This window comes from Muntiacus reevesi, chromosome 7 (assembly GCF_963930625.1).
Source record: "Muntiacus reevesi chromosome 7, mMunRee1.1, whole genome shotgun sequence".
Lineage (NCBI taxonomy): Eukaryota > Metazoa > Chordata > Mammalia > Artiodactyla > Cervidae > Muntiacus > Muntiacus reevesi.
In genome coordinates this window covers 55,735,811-55,757,261 of record NC_089255.1, presented here as the reverse complement: position 1 = coordinate 55,757,261, position 21,451 = coordinate 55,735,811, and the positions used below count along the sequence as shown (strand labels likewise).

The following is a 21,451-nucleotide window of genomic DNA, read 5'->3' as shown; positions in this document are numbered from 1 at the left end:
GACATCCCACTGAAGGAACTTGCTGCATTCATTGCAAATGAAAAAAATAGTTTTTCTAAAAAGTTATGAATTCAAACAACAAAACCACTTTATGGTATAAAGGTCTACTGCAAGGAAGGAAATGCTAGACATGACCAAGATGGAGAATCAAGCATAATCTCTCTGCATCCACATCCTTAACCTGGTCTCTCATTTAATTTCCAATAAATATTCCAATTCACTTTATCCATTCAACAAGCATCTGAGTATGTATAAGCTGTTTCTAGCTGCTAGGGAGACAATAACAAATTAAGACTTCCTCCAAGGAAGTTAAATTTGAGTTGAGATGAGAATGAAAAAGAGCTAGTCAAACCATGAACCAGTGCTGTGTTTAATGGAAAAGAAACCCGAATTCAACACAGGCAAAAAGATCTTGGATATATGATTTAAGAGTGAAAGTGAGATGGGGCAGGGGGAACGGGCAGGATGCAGCACGCACAAGGGAGGAGTGGAAAGTGACACGGTAGGAGTTATAGCAGTTGTCCAGGTAAGAAATCCTGACTTGAGGCATGGTGCCAGCAGTGAAGAGGAATCAACAAATTCAATGTGTATCTTGGTGGATGTTGCTAACAGTCTCTGAGGAATGAAGGGTAACTTCCAAAGTTGGTTTGAGTACTCCAGTTGGGCAAGTGCACAGAGGTGTCATTTACTGAGTTGAAGGCTGGAAAGGATAATGCTACAGAGAAAAATCAAGTTACCTTCACACGCCATGATCTGCAACCAAACTTCCTTATACAGAGCCACATTTTCCTAGCTCCTTACCTATTCGAGAATAACAGCTCCTTTACTTAAAATGCTCTTCTTCTGCCCTTTTCCTCCACCAATGACTACAGCAACCTGTCTCTCAAAACTGCCTCTAAAATTCCCGATTACCACCCATCCCATTTATCCCCTAGAATGAATAATGTATTCCTCTAGACTTCCCAGAATGTTATTTCTACTTCTCTTAAGGAATGTTAATACTTCTACCTTGTGTTAAATTTTGGAGAAGGAAATGGTAACCCACTCCAGTATCCTTGCCTGGAGAATCCCATGGACAAGAGCCTGGTGGGCTCCAGTCCATGCGGTCGCAGAGTCGGACACGACTGAGCGACTAACACACACACATATAAAGAAAAACAGCTGACTCTTAAACAACATGGGTTTGAGTTGCACAGGACCAGTTCTAGGTGGAATTTTTCACTAAATATGTACGACAATACTATACATGCGAGGTTGGTTGAATCCGTGGATGTATAACACAGATAAGGGGGGCAGAGTGTAAAGTTACACACAAATTTTCAACCACTCCCAGAGTTGGCGGTCAAGTGTATGTACATACAATTTCTTGGGTTGTCTCCTAAACCTTCCTGACAGTACTGTACTTGAGTGTTTTATATATGAGGTAGAAAAGACTCAATCTGCAAATATTTCATGTTAACCTTAATTACAAAGTCTTTACCAATATAAATTAGACCGCCAGGAACTCATAAACAAATGCTATTTAAACCAAAACAAAATTTAAGACTATAATAGTCAAATTCTTTCTGTATATTACAGTAGCTGAAATCTAAAGGGATCAACTTCAGAAAATATACCAAAAAACAATGCAACACTTAAATGAGACAAAAACAGCAAATAAAATCAATAGATACTAGGTAGACATTTATTTTTCGTGTATTTTACAAGTTTAATTTTGGAAGGGCTACTTGACAAATTTCAGCATTAACTGCCAACTCTATAGACATGTTCAACAAAAAAAGGCATTTACTTTTGGCCCTTTTAATACAGGCAAGTGTCCTATTGCATCACAAATATGAGATGCTGTAACAGATCTGAAGGCATATTAAAGGAATTGGATTTTTCTTTCAAATGCTGTTTAGTTGATAAATAACATAATACAAACATAATTAATGGTGTGACCCATCAGTGATTTCCAGAATAAAACCCATAGGCCTACCTACTTTAAAAGGCAGGAACTAGTGAAACAGTTATTAAAATCAGCATTTTTATCTTTAGATTATCAACTCCAGAATGAAACTTCTTTGATCCCAATTTTACAAGGTGTGGTGTGGTGTGTCAGGGGGAGAAGGGATACGGTGGGGGAGAAGGGACATGGGGGAAGGCTGGCAGTGCATGCTGAATTGCAGAATTAGGACAGTGGCTCAAAGCTGTCACTTCCAGATGAGGATAGTGTTTTAGAAAATTTAAAATGGGTCTATAGTTGCAGTATATTGGGGAGGATATCAAAGGACTGATAATTCATCAAACCTATATATCATTTACTGAATGCCATCAGGGGGCTTAAGAAATAGGCAGGGATGGGAACGGGGGAGAGCTGAAGGGAAATGAGGTGGAAAAGGAAAATGAAAAATGGAAGAAATGTGTCTGAATGTTGGGGAAATGTGAAAAGGCCACCAGAGAAACTTTGTTGCCACTCAGATAGGCCCTTCCTAAAGGATACCTGCCCCTGAATCACCAAAGAGAGAGTCTGGGGCACAGTTCAAGTAGAGCTCACGTTTCAGTGTTGATGAGACTTCACTAATTTGGACTGAGAAAGAATACCTGTCTGATTTAGTAAAAAGTATCAATAAACATTTAGAGGTATAGTTCTGTTACATCAAATAAAACATCAAATTCCAAGTGAAGTAAGAACAAATACAGGCCTTGATGAACAGTTAAAGCATTTTTTTTTTTAGGTGAGCAGCATAAGAATATTGAGTAACTTGTAAAGAGACTGCAAACATGCTCCCTCCAGTTAATCAAAACAATCCAACAATTCTTACTATCCCAACATGCCAATAACTACAACTGTTTTACTCAGATATAGTCTTTAAAAATGAAATGTTTCTAAGAACTGTACTATCAAATAGGAGCTACTGGACATGAAACAGGCAATTTATTTTAGCTGGTTTTTATCAAGTATTTATCTCCAACTTGTTTATGCCAACATACATTTACAATAAGGACGATTATTTAAATTGGCCATTTCTCACACCACAATTCTGAAACCATAGAAATGTTTGATGAAGCCCATCTTAGTCAAAAATCTTCACTCAAGCAATGGTGAAACAGCCTGCAACTATACCTTCAATAAACTGAGCTAAGAAGCAGAACAGAAATACAAAAATGTATAACCTCTATCCCAAGCACCAATTGTGGAGACTAAGCAATTACTTAAACTTACAAGTCCTACATGACCGGTCTCTTCTGATGGAAAATCCTGAGATTTCAATCATTGTGACTTTACAGAAGGCAGGCTGGTTTAATGAGGAAATTTACTTTTAATAAAAAGACAACAATATTTTATTTTGGGCACTTACTCAGTATTTCACAGATCCTCAACAAGTTTTGAGGTAGGTTAATATTAGTATTTATTTTACAAACTAAAACTCAGGCAGAGATTACATCACTTATTGCAAACCAAAGCAGGAGTCCTACCATAACAGAGAATAACATGTTTTTTTAGATTAATCTGATGTGTGTGAATTTAACAGTGACAGCTTGCAAATAGCCATTAAAAACAAAACCCAAACCCCACTAGATACTACAGAAATTCTACTTTGGGTATTTTGTAATTCTTAAATCAATCCTATAGTGATTATACATGCTTTTGAATAACTTACTCTCATTACAAATCTATTTATGTATAACTAATCCTTATAATTGAAGAAGGAAATGGCAACCCATGCCAGTACTCTTGCCTGGAAACTCCTATGGACAGAGGAGGCTGACAGGCTATAGTCCATGGGGTTGCAAGAGTTGGACACAACTTCGCAACTAAAACTAAAACCACCAATCCTTATAGTAACAAATTAGCACATTATTGATTTTGTTGTTCTCTTCTTTTGGGGTGGATGGAGCAGGAAGATAATCAGCAAGCTTTCCTCAGAGTGCCAGGCAGCCTTTAGGTGCAGGTGCTATGCTCAACGCACCATCTATGGTGATTTGGGGTCAAAGGAAAGCTTATCTAATGAAGCCAAGATCCAGAAAAGATGCCTGGATTCAAAAGAGGTGGTGGCCCCGCACAAGTCAAAGAAGAAAAAAGCACTATCATCTCAGGCTACAGATCCTCTGCATCATGCTACAGCATCACAACTTATGGGAAGAGCTCTTAAAAGACCAGTAGATTTGTCCCAGCAGTCTGTTAATTAAAGTTCTTACTAACTAGACAAACCACACATACAATTAAATTTACATTTTATTAAAATGACATCTATAGGAGCAAAATATCTAAATATGTACTATCTGTTCCACCTATCATGTAAATTGCTCTAACTGTCACAGGTCTAATTCACTTAGCTTATTATTATTACTTAAAATTCAGCTCATCCTGACTAGATTCCTGGGCCAATCTTCTCAAATACTTGTTTTATTATAAATTTCCTTTTATTTAAACAATTGTCAGTTAGTAATAACACAGGATTAAGAGTGGTTAATTAACAAGTGAGAAATTATAAGGAAAATGTCATTATTGGGTTAGAAAATACAGCATTCAGCAAAGCAAATTTCAAGAGTGAAGATACAGACACTTATGTTTCTGAACAGGCTGAATCACACAGCCCAACGCAATTTGAGTCAAAGAAGCAAAAAAGAAAAAAAAAAAAAAAAGAACCGAGGGGCCACAAGAGGCAAGTATTTTATTCTAGTGTCCCCCAAATTGACTGTGGAAGTAAAAAGTTTCTACATTAAAAAAGTTTATATAAATTATATGAATAGTAATTTTCATAAAAGTCAAAATGAAACGTTCTGCATAGGACAAAAGATATGCCTAAGCAACATATCATATTTGCACAAGGCCACTGAATGTCATGGCTACTACTAACAAATGAAGAAGCTTAAGTCTACGGCAGTCTGAGCAAAGATTTCAGTTTGGTATTCTATAACCCCAAGACTATAAACTACTCTTACTATACAAAAGCTCTAATGATATACAGAGTTTTTTGTAGGAACTCTTGTGCTTCTGGTTGGCACATTATCTACTCTTTAATATGTGAAAGTAATACAGACATTTGTGAGAGGTTGTGCAAAACTATTGTATTTACAAAAATGGCACAAAAGTGAATTCAACAGTCGATGCACATGCACACTTCATTCACATCTTCAATGACAGAAGGTATTCTGAACACTATAGAACTGAATAAGAATACTAGCTTCAACAGCAGCTGTTAAGCAATAGAGTCACGTAAGTTACACCGGAATGGGCAAATATTGCCCGAGTAAAATTCTATTGTTAAAGCTGAAACAGATTTAAGGCCATTCAAGTTCAAGCACAAGATACAAATCTTTTGGAGCCCCATTTATTTGTGTTTGAAATATGTAACCTTTCTTCTAACTTGTGGTCTTAAACTTCTGTTTTACAAAACCCAAAAGGAAAATCCAGAAGAAATCAACAGTAGAGGTTATATTAAATAAGAGTAACATACAAAGCTCTAATTAAGATGAATTAAAGAAAGCCAACATTAAAACTGCAAAACTTGTTTGTTACTTGTTGGATCCAGCCCTACACTAGGAGTTAGGTAATATATACAATTATTTTCAAGTAGATTACTTTATGTTGCTCTAACATGTTCTTTTCATCAGTGCACTGTTAAACTAATCAAAAACTCTACACATGTATATTCCCTTACAATAGCAGCACACACTACCGCTATCTGCAAAGCCATCACTCTCAAATGACATAGGGAGTAAAAGGAAATAAAAAGCAGAGGAGTAACATATTAAGGAGAAATAATGGGAATTAGAAGATCCATGCAGTTCAGCTCTTTTTAATCAGCCAGCCAGTTTGCTAGCAACAAGAGATGGTTTCCGTTGAGGAAGGTCCTGTGGAGTGGGAATGTGGTCACCAGTGACCTCTGTCTTATCCGGGGTTGCAGTAGGAAGTTGCTTGTTCTTCATTTTTGCTTTAGCCATGTTGTAATCCCCAGAATCAAAATATTTTTGCTACAAGGGAAAAAAAGAAGAATTCAGACTAGAGTTTAAAAAATTTTTATGAAATTACGCTCATTTAAGATATAAACATGACTATACTGTCAATATAAAATAAGCCTAAAGTTTAGAAAAAAGCCAACATCAGTTACACGAAATAGCTATGTCTCTACAGTGAATTCTATCACAAGTCAATAAGTGAGAAGTCAGGCAAGAACACCTTCTTCAGGCTTACTTACATCATTCTAGTTCCAGTATGGAACCCTCAAGATTAACATCAACTTCCAAATCAATCTATCTGGGAGTGAAGAGCCCTGCACTTAAGAGTGGGAGGCAAGCCTTTCATTTACTAATGTAAACACCTATGTGAAATTCTTATTTAAATGATTTTGGGTAAAAACACATACATACAACTCACCAACTTGTATTTGGGATGTGCCACCTATCTTCAATCAAGCTTACAATTATGAAAACTATTCATAGATGCTGGTACTCTGTCAATTAAGATGAACTTTTCTGTAAGGATTTAACCCATTTATTTGAATTAAAGCAGTTCACTAAAAGAAGATTTAAGGTTCAAATATAAATGCTAGGGTAATAGAAGAAATAAACTCAATAGAAATTATCACTTAAAATACACAACCCAATTCTATACCACCATTTTTCACCTAAGCCGCTAAGTACAACAATCACTCTTTTTAGTTGGAGAGATGAATAGGTAAACACCATACCCTTTTATCACTGAAATAGAAATACTGGAGCTAAAGATCAACCTTAATATAGATAATCTACATAAACTGGTCTGTTCCAAAGTAAAAACAGGTGAATTTACTGGGTTCCGATTTTTCACCTAACATGTTTAGCCTGCCTGTACTGAACACCTGCTACACTACACAAGGCACTATGTGAATCATGAAGAGATACAAAAATGGACAACAGCCAGCTAAATTCACTATTATACTGTCTTAAATACACAAGATGCTGTGGCTACTCAGAGCCCACAGCATAGGCAAGAAGAAGAATCCAGATATGTGATGAGGACCTGGACAAAGGGTGAAGGGGGGAAAGTATAAACACTCTTTTTGAGATTTCAGAGATAACTCAAGTGGTAAATGGAGGAAACAGGAAACCACAGCTTAGTTTAAGGTTGTTCAGTGGCCTAAAAAAAGGTCTCATCAGCTGCCTTCCTCCAGGGACTATTCTTTTATAAGCACCTAACGTTAGGCCAAGAGACGAAGAGTAGGAAACTGGGACCAAGAAGATCTGCAGCTTCAAGTGCGGGGGAGGGATACATTGTGAGATTGGGACTGACAGTAGTATACACATTACTAACGAGTAAGAACCTCCTGCATAGCACAGGGAACTCTACTTAATACTCTGTGATGGCCTAAATGGGAAAGAAATCTAAAAAAGAAAAAAAAAAAAAAAAAGAGTGGATATAGGTATATGTGTAATCCACTTTGTTGTACACATGAAACTAACACAGCATTATAAATCAACAACACTCCAATAAAGGTTAAAAATATAATCAAATGAATGCAGTGGAAAACAAAAAAAAAATCCCAGAATTTCTGATGTACTACATTAGTGAGCTACTTCTTAAGTTTAGTAGCCTCTAAGAGAAAGCAGCCTGCCAAATTTTTTAAGAGTCAAAAGCACAAAATGAGAAATTTAACACACAGTGCAAATTTTAGGCAGATTTCCTCCAATGTAGTAAAGTCAGTTTCTAATAATAGCTATTCTCTAGTAACCAAAGATTCATCATAAGGGGCTCTCACTTAAGTGATTAGGCTACTTTGCTTGAGATAAAGGAATTAAATTTATGTATGGCTAGAGAAAAACTAAAATCAATCAAAGCTTCTCATATGGAAAAAGAAACAGTTCAAGATGGCAACATCACATGTCTTTAACAATTTTTAAATTTTGCTTTTAAGTGGGAAAAAAAAAATCAACATATTCTGTATCATCTTAATTTTAAGAGCCTTCTACCACTCTCAATTTAAGGGCCAAAATTAAAACCATATTTATATGGTTTATATATCACCTAAGTGACAGTATTTAATTTTAAGGTCATGTTTCTTAAAACAGGATCCTCAGTTTTTTGGGAACCTCACAAACTCCATAAACATAAAAAACATGGGACAGACTGCTGCTTGATATCCCTCACATCTCATATTGTTTAAAGCCTAAAAATAGGTATCTGAGTAACACTGAGTACGTAAAACAGAAAGAAACTTAATATAAATGATATGCAACTGACCTTCTCAAATGAGTGAGAAACTGGTTAAAGATACTAAGACAATCTGCAAGTTTGCTATTACAACAGAAGAAAACTAAAACCATCTGACCAGATATTTTTTGAAAAATAAAAATCTTTTAACATAGCAAGAAATGATATAGCTGAATATAAGATTTGACTTCTCTAAAAGTGCTTATTCACTGACATTTTGGTAAAATACAAAATTTTTCAAGAGCTCCCTTCTCAAATTTTACATAATTATTTAAGTGGCAATTTCTTACTGACAATTATTTACATCTATAACACCAACTCCAAGATACAATGTATATAAATTCTAACTTGAAAATACTTAAAAGTCATAAATAGTTGAAGCTAGAGAAAAATGACAAAGACAACAACCTGAATGTTGGAAGAAAGCCTGCAGGTATAAGCTGTGCTGAAGATCAGCAAAGGAAAGTAAAAGCTTCCTAAACATCAATAATCAGTTAAACCCCAAATTCAAATAGTAATTTAACAATCAAGGATTATTATATAATTCATATTAAAACCACATCTGGTGGTATCATTTCAAAATGAGACTTGGCACAAATATATTTTACACAGAATGTAGAACATGTCTCCCATTCTGCTTTTTTCTATTTATCCCCTATATTATGGTCTTTATAATTATGTTTTTTAAAAGGCCACAAAATGTCCTATTTTGCTGACTTATCATAATTTACTTATATATCTCTGCTGTTGAACAGTGATGTTGCTTTTAATTACAAAGCTACTAATACAAAGAAATAATTGTTCTGATTTACATTTCATTGATTTTTATCCTGTATAAATATTTTTTCTGTGTTTTAATAACAATACTTCCTCTGTTAAAATCCTTTATCTAGGGCACCTTAATGTTTTTCTTGTATATTTGAAAAGCCATTTTATGTGTTACAAATACGATCATTTTTGTAATGATTTTCCCATCAATTACTTTTCACAGAACAAGGATTTTATTTTTAAACTGTTATAATTCTTCCTTCTCATCCTATTTTTCAAAGCTGTGAATGGCATTCTTTCCTGTTATATAAAAATGCCACTCTCTATTTTGCCACTTTTAAAATTTTCTTTTCGTAGAAAGACAATTAGTATGTGGTATCACTTATATGTAAAACTAAAATCATCAAACTCACAGAAAACAGAGTAGAACAGTGGTTGCCAGGGGATGAATGGTAGGGGAAATGGGGAAATAAATGTTAACGGGTACAAACTTTTAATTATAAGATGAATAAGTTCCAGGGATCTAAAAAATGGACAACATGGTAACTCCAGTTAACAATACTGGATTATAAACTTGAGAGTAAACCTTTAATGTTCTCACCATAACAAGAAGAAAATGCTAATTATGTGAGGTGAAAGATGTGTTAGTTGACCTCACCATGTTAAGTATTTCATGGTATGTACATGTATCAAATTATCAGACTACACCTTTAACTTACATAATGTTACGTGTCAATTATAACTCAATAAAGCCGGAAAAAATATTCTCTTGCAATTTGATTTGAGAAAATAATCCACATATAACTAGAGCCAACATGTAAGTGCACACACACACATCTGGTAGTAAGGTACAGAGGTATAAATACAGACACCCATTTCACAGCCTCTCTCAGCACACAGTTCACAGGGCATAAACAGTTGAAGATTTATGTATGAGAACTTACCCCTTTCTGCAATCGTTTCCTTAAAAAATCAGAACCTCCAGGCTTTTGTCCCAGATGAGGATACCTTGCTTTTAATTTGGCTTCTTCAGCTTTTTCTGGACTAGTCACTTTATCTTCCATTTCCTGAAATAAATTTTAAATAAATTACTTCTGTATTACAATTCAGTTATTTTAGATAATTCCACCTTTTAAATATCTGAATTCTGACTTTTGCTGTCAAATGCCAAATAATGCAGTATCTGACTAAGAAACCAAGCATAGAGGCTTTAAAAATCTGCCTTGTTTTTCAAATGATCCATGTGATAGTTCTATTATAGCTGTGATGCACCCCACACACTGGATAAAAATACCAAGATAGCTCAGCTCTGAAGTCTTGCTTGCCATTACTTTCCGGTCATGTATAATACATTTATAGTTATTCACCTTCTATGGAATGCAGCAGCTCTCTGCCCATATTTAGAGAACTATCTTAATAATGTTAAAATAAAAAAAATCTTTTTGACCTCCTGTTTATTCAAAATCATGTTTAATTGGAAGCTCTGAGAATCTTTAATAGAAATTAACAGCAGTTTACTTACATGATACATTTTCCTTGAATAACTCAATGCATAAGACCCTGTTATTTTTAAAGGAGAGAAACACCATCTGTCAATCTTTAGATTCTATTGCCTAATCTCTCCCCATATTTAATGGCAAACACTGTTCATGCCAAAGATCCTATTCTTTAAAGTACTGAAAATATGTTTTCTGATCAAAGACTATCAATATTTTAAAGACTATTCACTTTTAACATTAGTCCAGGTACAACCTTCTTTCTTCCCAAGAATGATACATTTGTTTTTTGTTTTTGGCCATGCCACACAGCATGTGGGATCTTAGTTCCCCACCAGGGATAGAACCCTTGACCCCTGTAGTGGAAGCATGAAGTCTTAACCACTGGACTGTTGGGGCAATCCCCTGAAATGGTATTTTACAGGAAAGCAGTGTTTACCACTTCATGGAAATAGTGCAGAAGAAAGAATGAACAAAAATAGCGCTGCCTAGATAGTGGAGGCTGGGCAACAGCAAGGCACACTTTCTAGCTCATGGACTCATTTCTGCACACCAGCTCAGCAAAATTACACATCTCTGTACATCTTGATTCTTCCAGGCTATTTATGAAGTCAAAAAGCAGAAATGCTATCCATAAATATGCCAAACCTACTGATCTTATAAAGCAACAAGTAACCATATTAATCTAGGAACTGAAGAAACTTCATGTAATTTTTGCATATATCTTCCTTAAAAATATATTCATATATGTTTTATAATCAACCTTATAGATTGTCAATATTTTTTTTCACCTGCGACAACTTCCTCATGCATTGTTACCTCTTCTCATATTTAGTCTTGGAGGATTTTGAGAGTACAGCTGCTGCTGTCAAATATATCCTTTCTCTGGGGCTTCTTTTATGTGTATGCTTCCTTCTGTTTCAAGTGTTTTCTCTTAAAGCTGCCATTTCATGCATCTACATGTTTTGATTTTCATTCTTTTTACAGAGGTCACATCATTCATTCACTTGATGTATATGTGCCCAGACAGAGACTCAAAATAGTATCAGTGATTCTGCCAGTCATTCTGCTCAAAACGGGTAGCTCAAGTGTGCGATGTGTGATATAAACCTGCTATTCCCATGAGAGTCTCAATCCCAGAGTATGTCTCTTTCAGAGTTTGAGCATATCAACATACTGTTTATCATTCCAGTGTTTCAAAACTCAGCCCATACAAAAGGAGTCAACTACCTCAGCTGGCAATCAGCTGAAGAACCAGCTAGCTCAGCTATCTGTTCAAACACTAGACAAAAAAGTGACTATCACCTGACCTGAAAAGTGACGTGGGGCTGTCTTCAATGTGATCATTGACTTTACCAGTATTTTTTAAGGGTGATTTTAGTTATATGGATTTTTGCCTTATCATCAGATAAGCTGGAGACATTAATTAAGTATAACAGAGTGGTCACCACAGAGGCTTCACTGCGCTATTATGGCCCCAAGGTAGTCACAGTGGTTAATTCAGAAGTGGACTTGGGAGGGACCTACTCTAGGGTTCCACTGTACAATGGGTTTTTAGATAGGTTGAAGCTAAATTTGGAAACTGGCTGAAAAGGACTCCAACCTGATTACAGCCTTTCAGCCCGAGCACCTTCAAATTAAAGGATGTTAACAGAATCCTACATTTCCACTAAAACCATCCAGCTTTCTTGGGCCTGGGAAATGAGAGCTCTCCACTTCTTTATCAGTTCTCTGTATCTAAGAAATACTCTTTAACTTTCCCTAGTTTCCAGTGTTTATTCAGGTTTCTCCATTTTATACACACGGGGAAAAAGCTGTACACAATGTGCTATTTTATCTGGCATACCCTTATTTTAATAAGAATACATTTATGCATATACTTACATATAATATCCAATTAAATAAAATAGCTCAATTAAGTTGAAACAGTTTACTACTGAAAAATACTTTGGGCAATATAGCACCTTCAGTTCAAAATATTTAGATTTACAATAAATCTGTAATGTGTCCTAGAAAAACAAAGCAATTCTTGAACTTTCTTTCCCAACACACAGCACAATGGCAAGTGCCTGCTAGCTGCAACTTTGTGGTTGGATTCAGAATTTCAGCTACATTTAACAACAAGAAGGTGCAAGATGTGACCAAAGCTACATTTTTAAAATGTAGTCAATACTATCAAAACATCTACAATACTTTTAAAGGATCATACAGAAACACTCTTAAACCTTTGGCAGATGTAGACAGTTTCAGGGCTTATTAAAAAGCAAGTTCAAATGCTTGGATGTTCATCAATGTTCTGACATAGGTCCAGACTTGCTTGTGGAGAATTAATAATACATCTGGCAGTGGACTGTATCCATGGACACTGAGCCCACACTTACCCTTATCTAAACACTCATCTGAATCAGGACAGAAGCCTGAAAGCACATTTCCCAGACCAAATTCCTTTAAGAGTCTGTCAGTGGCACCTATATCAGATTAAAAGGCATTTTCTTCCTGGTGATGCCACACATATGCAGGCAGCGGCAGCTCCTGTGTGTTCTGCGGAAGGGCATTAAGCTCACCATCAGGGGCTATGGTAGCCGCTACATGAGATGGGGGCTCAAGGATACTGGGTTCAGAATAGTGCTCACTCTCGCAGGGTCAAAAGTTTTTTTAATTCCTCACTTCTGGAAACATCATTTTCCTTCTTGTGCGACTCTAACCTTGTAACCTAATCCCCTAACCATATCACTTTCTGTTTGATATACCCTCAGTGATTTCTGTTCTCCAGAGGACACTGATAAAAAAATCAAGTAAAATGAGAAATTTATTGAAACATTTCCTAGAAAGTATTTGCATACTATAAAAGACAGGAGATAATGCAAAGTATAGAAGCACGTATGTAAATTGCCAATTTTACCAAGTATGTATGGTAAACTGCCAAGTAAAATTAAGGCAATAAAACTGTTGTATAACTTTTGCTAGAACTATTACCAAAAAAAAAAAAGAAAAAAGGTCACCTTGCCTCCAGGATGGTCCTGGCAGGATTGTGGGTGACTGAGGTGTACACAGGGGTAATGAGAAGTGACCTGATGGCCTACTCCAGATGCCTGACTTTGATTCTTATAAAACCCCATCAATATCTGGAGTCTGGAGATGTCTGATGTGAATACTTCATTTCACAGTGATTTAAAATAAAAAAGCTGTAACAGAAATGAAAAGAGTTGGGGCAATTTATCCTTACAATCATATTAAAAATACAAAAGACACAAAATTTGGTGTGACTGCATTTCTAGACATCCTTCAAAGAAATTCTTGAGCATTTACTCCAGCTAGAATGAAAATATCTCTCTCAAAAATTTTGAGATAAACAAGGAACTAGCAAACAAACTGGTATATATGCATGTATACTGAGTCAGTTTTCTAATTTTCCCTAGCTTTATTGAAATATAATTAAAGGTTCATTTTTCTGATTTTAATATCTTAATATGTGAGGCTAAAAAAGGACAGAGTAAAAATATATATGTTTATAAAGTATTCTATGTTTGTGTCTCATTTAGGAAAAGATTTATGATACTAATTTTACAATCTGTTTAGTTAAGGATGGTTGATAAAATTTCAGGGGGAATAAACTTAACAGAACTAAAGTATAAACTTCCAAACTAACAGTGGGGGTAAAATGGAAGAAGAAAATCAATCAAATGAAAAAAAAGAGGGGAGGACAAGAAAGGAGAAAAAAGACCAAAAAGCTTTATTAGGGATACAGAGGATCTAGTGTTCATGCCTCTAATTTCAAAAAAGCATCAAAATATATAAATCAGTCAGATGATAGGGAACAAATGACAAGACTATCAGCATAGGAAATTTCAGCACCTCTTTCTCATACAGATAGGTAAGAAAGACAAAGTAGTCAAGGCACTTGATTTTAATTCTGCACCGAACAATTATGAAACACATATTCTTTTTAAGGACAAATGGAAAAACCTACCAAATATTAGGCCAAAACCATTTCCATCCAGGCCACAATCTACAACTACAATTCAGAAGTTAAAAGTCAATTATTTAAAAAGGTCAATTATTTCCCTGTCATTTGGAAACTAAAGTACATTACTAAATAATTCATGGTTTAAAAAGGAATCATAGGAATAGAACAAATACTTGGAGCTCACTGATAATAAAGATTCTACACACACCAAAGTTGTAAAACACAAGTGTTTAAGGACTTAAAGAAAACTAAAACTCAATGAGCTAGGTCTAACTTAAGACAAAGAACGGAACCCAAAGAAAACAGGAGAAAATAAAAAACAGAAATTAATGAAATACAAAACACAGATACAACAAAAAGAATTAACAGAGAGGAAATGACAAGCTTAACCAAGAAGAAAGTATTCTTAAAAATTCAAATCTGTTTTCAAAACTTTACTCTCCAGGAAGCCTTTGTGCTTCACAGAAATTTTACTACTCTAAAGAAATAGACGCTAGAATGAGGGACTGCATTTACCTAAGTAGTTTCTATACACTGATAATAGCTTTGGGGGGAGGAGCGGAAGAAGCATCATTAGAATTTTGAAACTTCTACTCTAACCTATGAACTAGGAAAAGAGAAATCCAAGATATCGCAACAGATATATGCTTATGATGTGCAAAAAAACAAAAATTAAAGAACAATATTTTAAGTGATAGTTAGTCTCTTGACAAGTAACATAACATATGCCCCCAAATAATCTTTGTCATACACTCTGCAACTCACACAAGGCCTAACATTTACTAATGTGAGGCACTTACATTTTTGTGAACTATTCCATTGAAATACTTTAGCTATCCTTTCTATAAGTAGCAGGGGCATAAGGTATAAACACACACACAAATATATGTATACACAAACATATATTCAAATAATTAAGGATTATTTTATAGTTTGTCATGGAACTGACAGCAAGTTTGAATGATTATTACCACTCTTTGGCCCTAAGCAAGGAAGTTACACGGCAACATCAGCAAATAAAAACCTGACCACTTTGAACAAATTCTCTATCTGCTCAATAGTATGTTCACTGATGCACTGATTAATGAAAGCCAACAAATCCTTTGGTATACTGTCAGGAAGGTACTAATACTGTTATCGACCTCTATGGAAAAACTCTGTAGTTCTACCAAGTCCTTGCTGCTTGCCCAGTGCCTGGTATTTAATGGATGACCAATAAAAGTCTACTGAATGGACAAATACAATATATTCCAAATGGTTTTTAGAAGTTAAGAAACTTTTCAAGACTTTTCTGAGATTCACCTCTAGATTGCTAAGAATCAATGGCTGTACACAAACCAGAGTAGCAGGTTGTGCTCCTAACTGAATGTATCTTCAGCCATTTGCTTACCGAAGGTACTGTCAAAAACAGTCTCAGGAAATGCCAATATTAACCAGTTTTTTTAAAAACTTGGAAAATGGGAAGGCAATTTATATTCACTCTTTACTGATGACATAATGAAATAATTTAAACAATATTTCTCTTTCTCTTTCACCACTCACAAAAGCACCACGCATACCTTTTATTTTGGCCACACAGTTCAACATGCAGGATGAGTCCTGGACCAGGGATTGAACCTGGGCCTCCACTGTGAAAGCTCGGAATCCTAACCACTAATCTTCCAGGGAACTCCCTAGTTTTCTTTAAAATTAACAGTAATCTTTTTTTCTTGGCCACGAGGCAGGTAGAATCTTAGTTCTCTGACTAGGGATCAAACCCATGCCCCCTGCATTGGAAGCGGGCAGTCTTAACCACTGGACTGCCAGGAAAATCGCCCAGCATACCTTTTAAACTGTCAAAAGTATCTGAGTTAGCCTTTTTCAAGACATCTTACTAACTTAATTTGATGAATATTATAATGGAAACTGTTTTCTAGAGAATCTATTAAGATCTTCTTTTAAAAAATTAAAAGCCACTGTGTGTGTGCATGCTAAGTCATTCCAGTTGTATCAGACTCTGTGCAACCCTATGGACTGAAGCCTGCCAGGTTCTTCTGTACATGGGATTCTTCAGGCAAGAACACTGGAGTGGGTTGCCATGCTCTGATCCTGCGGATCTTTCCAACCCAGGGATCGAACCCTCGTCTCTTAGGTCTCCTGCAGTGGCAGGTGGGTTCTTTACCACTAGAGCCACCTGGGAAGCCCTAAAAGCCACTATATATACACACACACACTTATATATATAAACATTCCTCTACTTTCATTCAGATTTAACTGGGTCTAAGCTAAGGTTTTTTATATTACCATGGTCTAGCCTCTTTTTTCTAACTGCAGTACTAGCAGTGCCATTTGTATAGGCATAGTGCTTTGACAATGGGTTCAACCGGAAAGTGTGGAGAAAAATTCATTTAACCAACATTTTCAGAGTAATGCCAGGCGCTATGCTAGGGGCCATGGGAGAAAAGATAAATAAACGAGGGGCCCAAGCTTAAGATGCTCACTACAGAATTATGTGTTTTAAATCTCCACATGCCCCTTCTTACCCCCAGGATCAGACTGCGTGGCCGTCTCAGCTTACTGTTACTTGAAGTGGATGACTGATGGATCCATGAGGTCTCTGCTAATATGTTTTGGTTTCACATCACTGATAATCTAAAGAACAATATAAGCATATTCTAGGGTGTCTGAATCGCCATCTTACATTTAAGCACCTCTGTGGTACTTCTTTGTCAGAGCTTTCATTTACTACTCCATTTGTCCAGGATAATGAAAAAAGAATAGAGCTGAATTTAAAATGTAAATGAGGTACCTAAGACCACACAGCCTACTCTTACAAAAGGAGAACTGAAGGATCATATGGTGCAGAAGAGTGTTAACTTGCCAAACTCAAAAATCTCCTGCACTTTAACAACTGCTACCATATTCTCAATATACTAGAAATTCAGTTTCAGCAAAAAAAAAAAACCATGCCACACTGAATTAATAATTCAGATTAGATAGTGACTCCATGTCAGGCTCATCTCTTCATTTTAATTTTTCAGAGGCAATAGGTTAACGTACCATAAAACTATAAAAATATTTTAGCTGACTTACTCTGGCTTTAATTGCAAGGTCAATTGAGTACACAGACAATAATCTAATTTTTTTTAGGTCATCTAACTATTATTCCAAAGAGAAGAAACAGGTGATTTGGCCCACAGGAGCACAGAAGTGACTCTGCACATTCTCCTCCTGTTTAGGGACAGGACCCATGCTACAGGCACTTGACATCTACAGCCAAACCTTAATTCAAGGGACATTATATTACTCACACTGGCGTTAATGACAACAGCTCTAAAACTGAGAACCTGAATTAAAATTTTAATGTAGACACAAAAAGAAAACATTCAGGATAGCCATCATCTTGTTAAGAGCCATAATATTAGGCTGCCCCAAGTGAAAACATTTACAATGCAGAAATCAACACTCCACGCTTTGAGAACATGCTAGCAAATCTCATAAAGGAAAATCACATAGCACATTCCTGCTCATCAGCAGTCGAAGCTGGGGTTGAATAGCGTTTAAGACAAGACAGCGGGGATATGGCTTGACATTCTATTTGGGTTTGTAAATCCTAAAGAAATAATGAACACCATGATAAATGACTGCAATCTTCATATATATACTTCTCTTTATTTTCTCAAGTTCAATTTTTATCAAAGCGTGAAAAATACCCAACAAAGTTTTCATTGGACTACTCTCGAATAATGTAGTGACTTGGCCTATTATTTACGCTGTCTTTTTCTCCAGTTACTTTACAAGTAATAACAAAACCATCCAATTCAGGAAAAGTTAATATGGTAAAGAACATATGGAATGGGTTTAGAACACTAATCAAATTCCCAGCCTGATGAGGGGCATGGCTGTAACCTTAAGCAGAAGAAGTGAAGAGAAGTGAAGTGGCTCAGTCTTGTCCGACTCTTACTGACCCCATGGACAGTAGCCTACCAGGCTCCGCGGTCCATGGGATTTTCCAGGCAAGAATACTGGAGTGGGCTGCCATTGCCTTCTCCAGGGTATCTTCCCAACCCAGGGATCGAACCCGGATCTCCTGCATTGCAGACAGACGCTTTTACCACCTGAGCCACTAGGGAAGCCAACCTTAAGCAGAAGTCCTTACAAAACCCAAGTATTAGACCAAATCCCAATTATAATAATGCCCTCTGATTCGTTAAATAATTACGGTGGAAGAAGCAAGCACTAGCCTATACAAATATAGAGCCTTTATGTTCGTAATTTGAATCACACAGATCCGTGGCACATTTCTCTACACCAGCAAGATATTACAAGTGAATTTACAAAATGTCCCCAGGTTTCCACACACAAAAAAGTGATCAACTAAATTGGTTAAAAAAGAAAAAAATGCATCCCAATTTTTAGTCAGATGCGAATCCCACTGGCTCACATTTCTAAGCACACGCTGCGCCAAAGCACTAATTACCCAGCGCGTTTAAGCCTCACAACAGCATCAAGCAAGGACTTCCTATTATTTTACAGATGAGGAGACTAAAGCCAGAAGAGTTCAGCAACTGACCAAGGTTACAGGGCCAACGATGACTGGATCTGAAATTCCAACTTAGGTCTAAGTCACCGCCCAAACAGGAGATGCCGCCTTTGAAGTGAAGAGCACGCAGACAATACAAGTAGTTGGAGAGTTAGTTATTCGAGGGAAAAACAAAGGTTCCTAGGTCAGCAGCCCATGGGAAACCTTACGCTCCACGTACAAGGTTCCAGGCTCTAATGAAAAGATGAGTGGTTAAGGAAAACCCCGAGACACCGAGGCGTTAGAAAGCACTTTTCAAACGCGGAGAACACTCAACTCGCACCAGGCCGGCGCTAACTACCCGAGCTCCTGCGGACCGCCGACTAGGGAGTGACGGGCCTGCCCAGGGGAGGGCGGGCGGCACACCCGCTCTGCACCGGCGCCGGGCGGGCTTCGGCCGCGCCCCTCGGCTCCAGGCGGGACCAGGCCGCCGCCAGGCCGGGTTCCCGGCAGCGACGGCTCCCCGGCCCGCTACGCGCGCACACTCACCTTCTGCTCCTCCGCGGAGGCTGCCTCGGGGACTTCTGCAGACATACTGCTCCCTCTACGGACGAGAGGCCAAGAAGAAAAGCGATTACCGGGTGGCCAAGGCCGCCCGACCACCGCGCCGTCGCAGGCCCGCCCGCCTCCCGCCCGCTCCCCGAGCGCCCGCCCGGGCCGCTCCCGCCCCCGAAAATGGCCGCCGCCTTATGACGACACGCAGGCCCGCGCCCGTCCGGCGGGCGGCCACCACCGCGGCCCGCCGCCGCCCCGCCGTCTCTCCAGCGCCGCGCCCTCGCCTACCTTCCTCCGCTTCTCCAGCTCTGCGACGCCCAAGCACTTCCTTCTTGCCTTCAAAGGTCGCGGCTCGCGCCTAACCTCACATCCGTCTGCCTGATGCTTCCTGGGAACTGTAGTTTAAACGTATAACCGCCTCTCCCCGCCCCGCCTGCCTATTGTGGTCCGTTCCTCTGGATCCAAGAACCTGCCTATTTCCACTTCCCCAGACTCGCTGAGTTCCGCATTCCTCCTCTGTCTCTGCGCCGTGGACACAGAATTCCGGGCGCCCCAAAGCTCTGTGCTTCACAAGTCTTTCCCCACTCTGCCTTGCCTCAGCTCGGTTCAGTAGCTTAGTCGTTTCTGCCTCTTTGCGACCCCGTGGACTGCAGCACGCCAGGCCTCCCTGTCCATCACCAACTCCCAGAGTTTACTCACTCATGTCCATTGCGTCGGTGATGCCATCCAACCATCTCTTCTTCTGTCCTCTGTCGTCCTCTTCTTCTCCCGCCTTCAGTCTTTCCCAGTTTCAGGATCTTTTCAAATGAGACAGTTCTTCACATCAGGTGGTCAAAGTATTGGAGTTTCAGCTTCAGCATCAGTCCTTCCAATGAACACCCAGGACTGATCTCCTTTAGGATGGACTGGTTGGATCTCCTTGCAAGCCAAAGGACTTTCAAGAATCTTTTCCAACACCACAGTTCAAAAGCATCAATTCTTCAGCACTCAGCTTTCTTTATAGTTCAACTCTCATATCCATACATGACTACTGGAAAAACCATAGCCTTGACTAGATGGACTTTGTTAGCAAAGTAATGTCTCTGCTTTTTAATGTGCTATCTTGGTTGGTCATAACTTTTCTTCCAAGGAGTAAGCACCTTTTAATTTCATGGTTGTGTCACCATCTGCAGTGATTTTGGAGCCAGAAAAATAAAGTCTCTCACTGTTTCCACTGTTTCCCATCTATTTGTCATGAAGTGATGGGACTGGATGCCATGATCTTAGTTTTCTGAATGTTGAGTTTCAACCAACTTTTTCACTCTCCTCATTCATTTTCATCAAGAGGCTCTTTAGCTCTTCTTCACTTTCTGCCATAAGGGTGGTGTCATCTACAAATCTGAGGTTATTGATATTTCTCCCTCCCATCTTGATTCCAGCTTGTGCTTCATACAGCCCAGCATTTCTCATGATGTACTCTGCATATAAGTTAAATAAGGAGGGTAACAATATGCAGCCTTGATGTACTCCTTTCCCGATTTGGAACCGATATATTGTTCCCTGTCCAGTTCTAACTGTTGCTTTCTGACCTGCATACACATTTCTCCAGAGGCGAGTCAGGTGGTGTGGTATTTCCATCTCTTGAAGAATTTTCCATAGTTTGTAGTGATCTACAATCAAAGGCTTTGGCATAGTCAATAAAGCAGAAATAGATGTTTTTCTGGAACTCTTTTGCATTTTCAATAATCCAACGGATGTTGGCAACTTGATCTCTGGTTCCTCTGCCTTTTCTAAATCCAGCTTGAACATCTGAAAGTTCACAGTTCACTTACTATAGAAGCCTGGTTTGGAGAATTTTGAGTATTACTTTGCTAGCGTGTGAGATGAGTGCAATTGTGTGGTAGTTTGAGCATTCTTTGGCATAGCCTTTCTTAGGGATTGGAATGAAAACTGATCTTTTCCAGTCCTGTGGCCACTGCTGAGTTTTCCAAATTTGCTGGCATATTGAG

At 37.9% G+C, this 21,451-nt stretch overlaps 1 protein-coding gene across 1 annotated transcript; it reads right to left on the bottom strand.

Annotated features, from left to right (window-relative positions):
- Window positions 1-1,657: 1,657 nt before the first annotated feature.
- On the bottom strand, window positions 1,658-19,614 carry ARPP19 (cAMP regulated phosphoprotein 19). Its single transcript, XM_065940367.1, has 3 exons — window positions 19,458-19,614; window positions 9,889-10,011; window positions 1,658-5,961 (listed from the first exon to the last, which is right to left on the bottom strand). The coding sequence occupies exons 1-3, from the start codon at window positions 19,500-19,502 to the stop codon at window positions 5,791-5,793; spliced, it is 339 nt and encodes a 112-aa protein (XP_065796439.1). The 5' UTR covers window positions 19,503-19,614; the 3' UTR covers window positions 1,658-5,790.
- Between the last annotated feature and the right edge of the window lie 1,837 nt (window positions 19,615-21,451).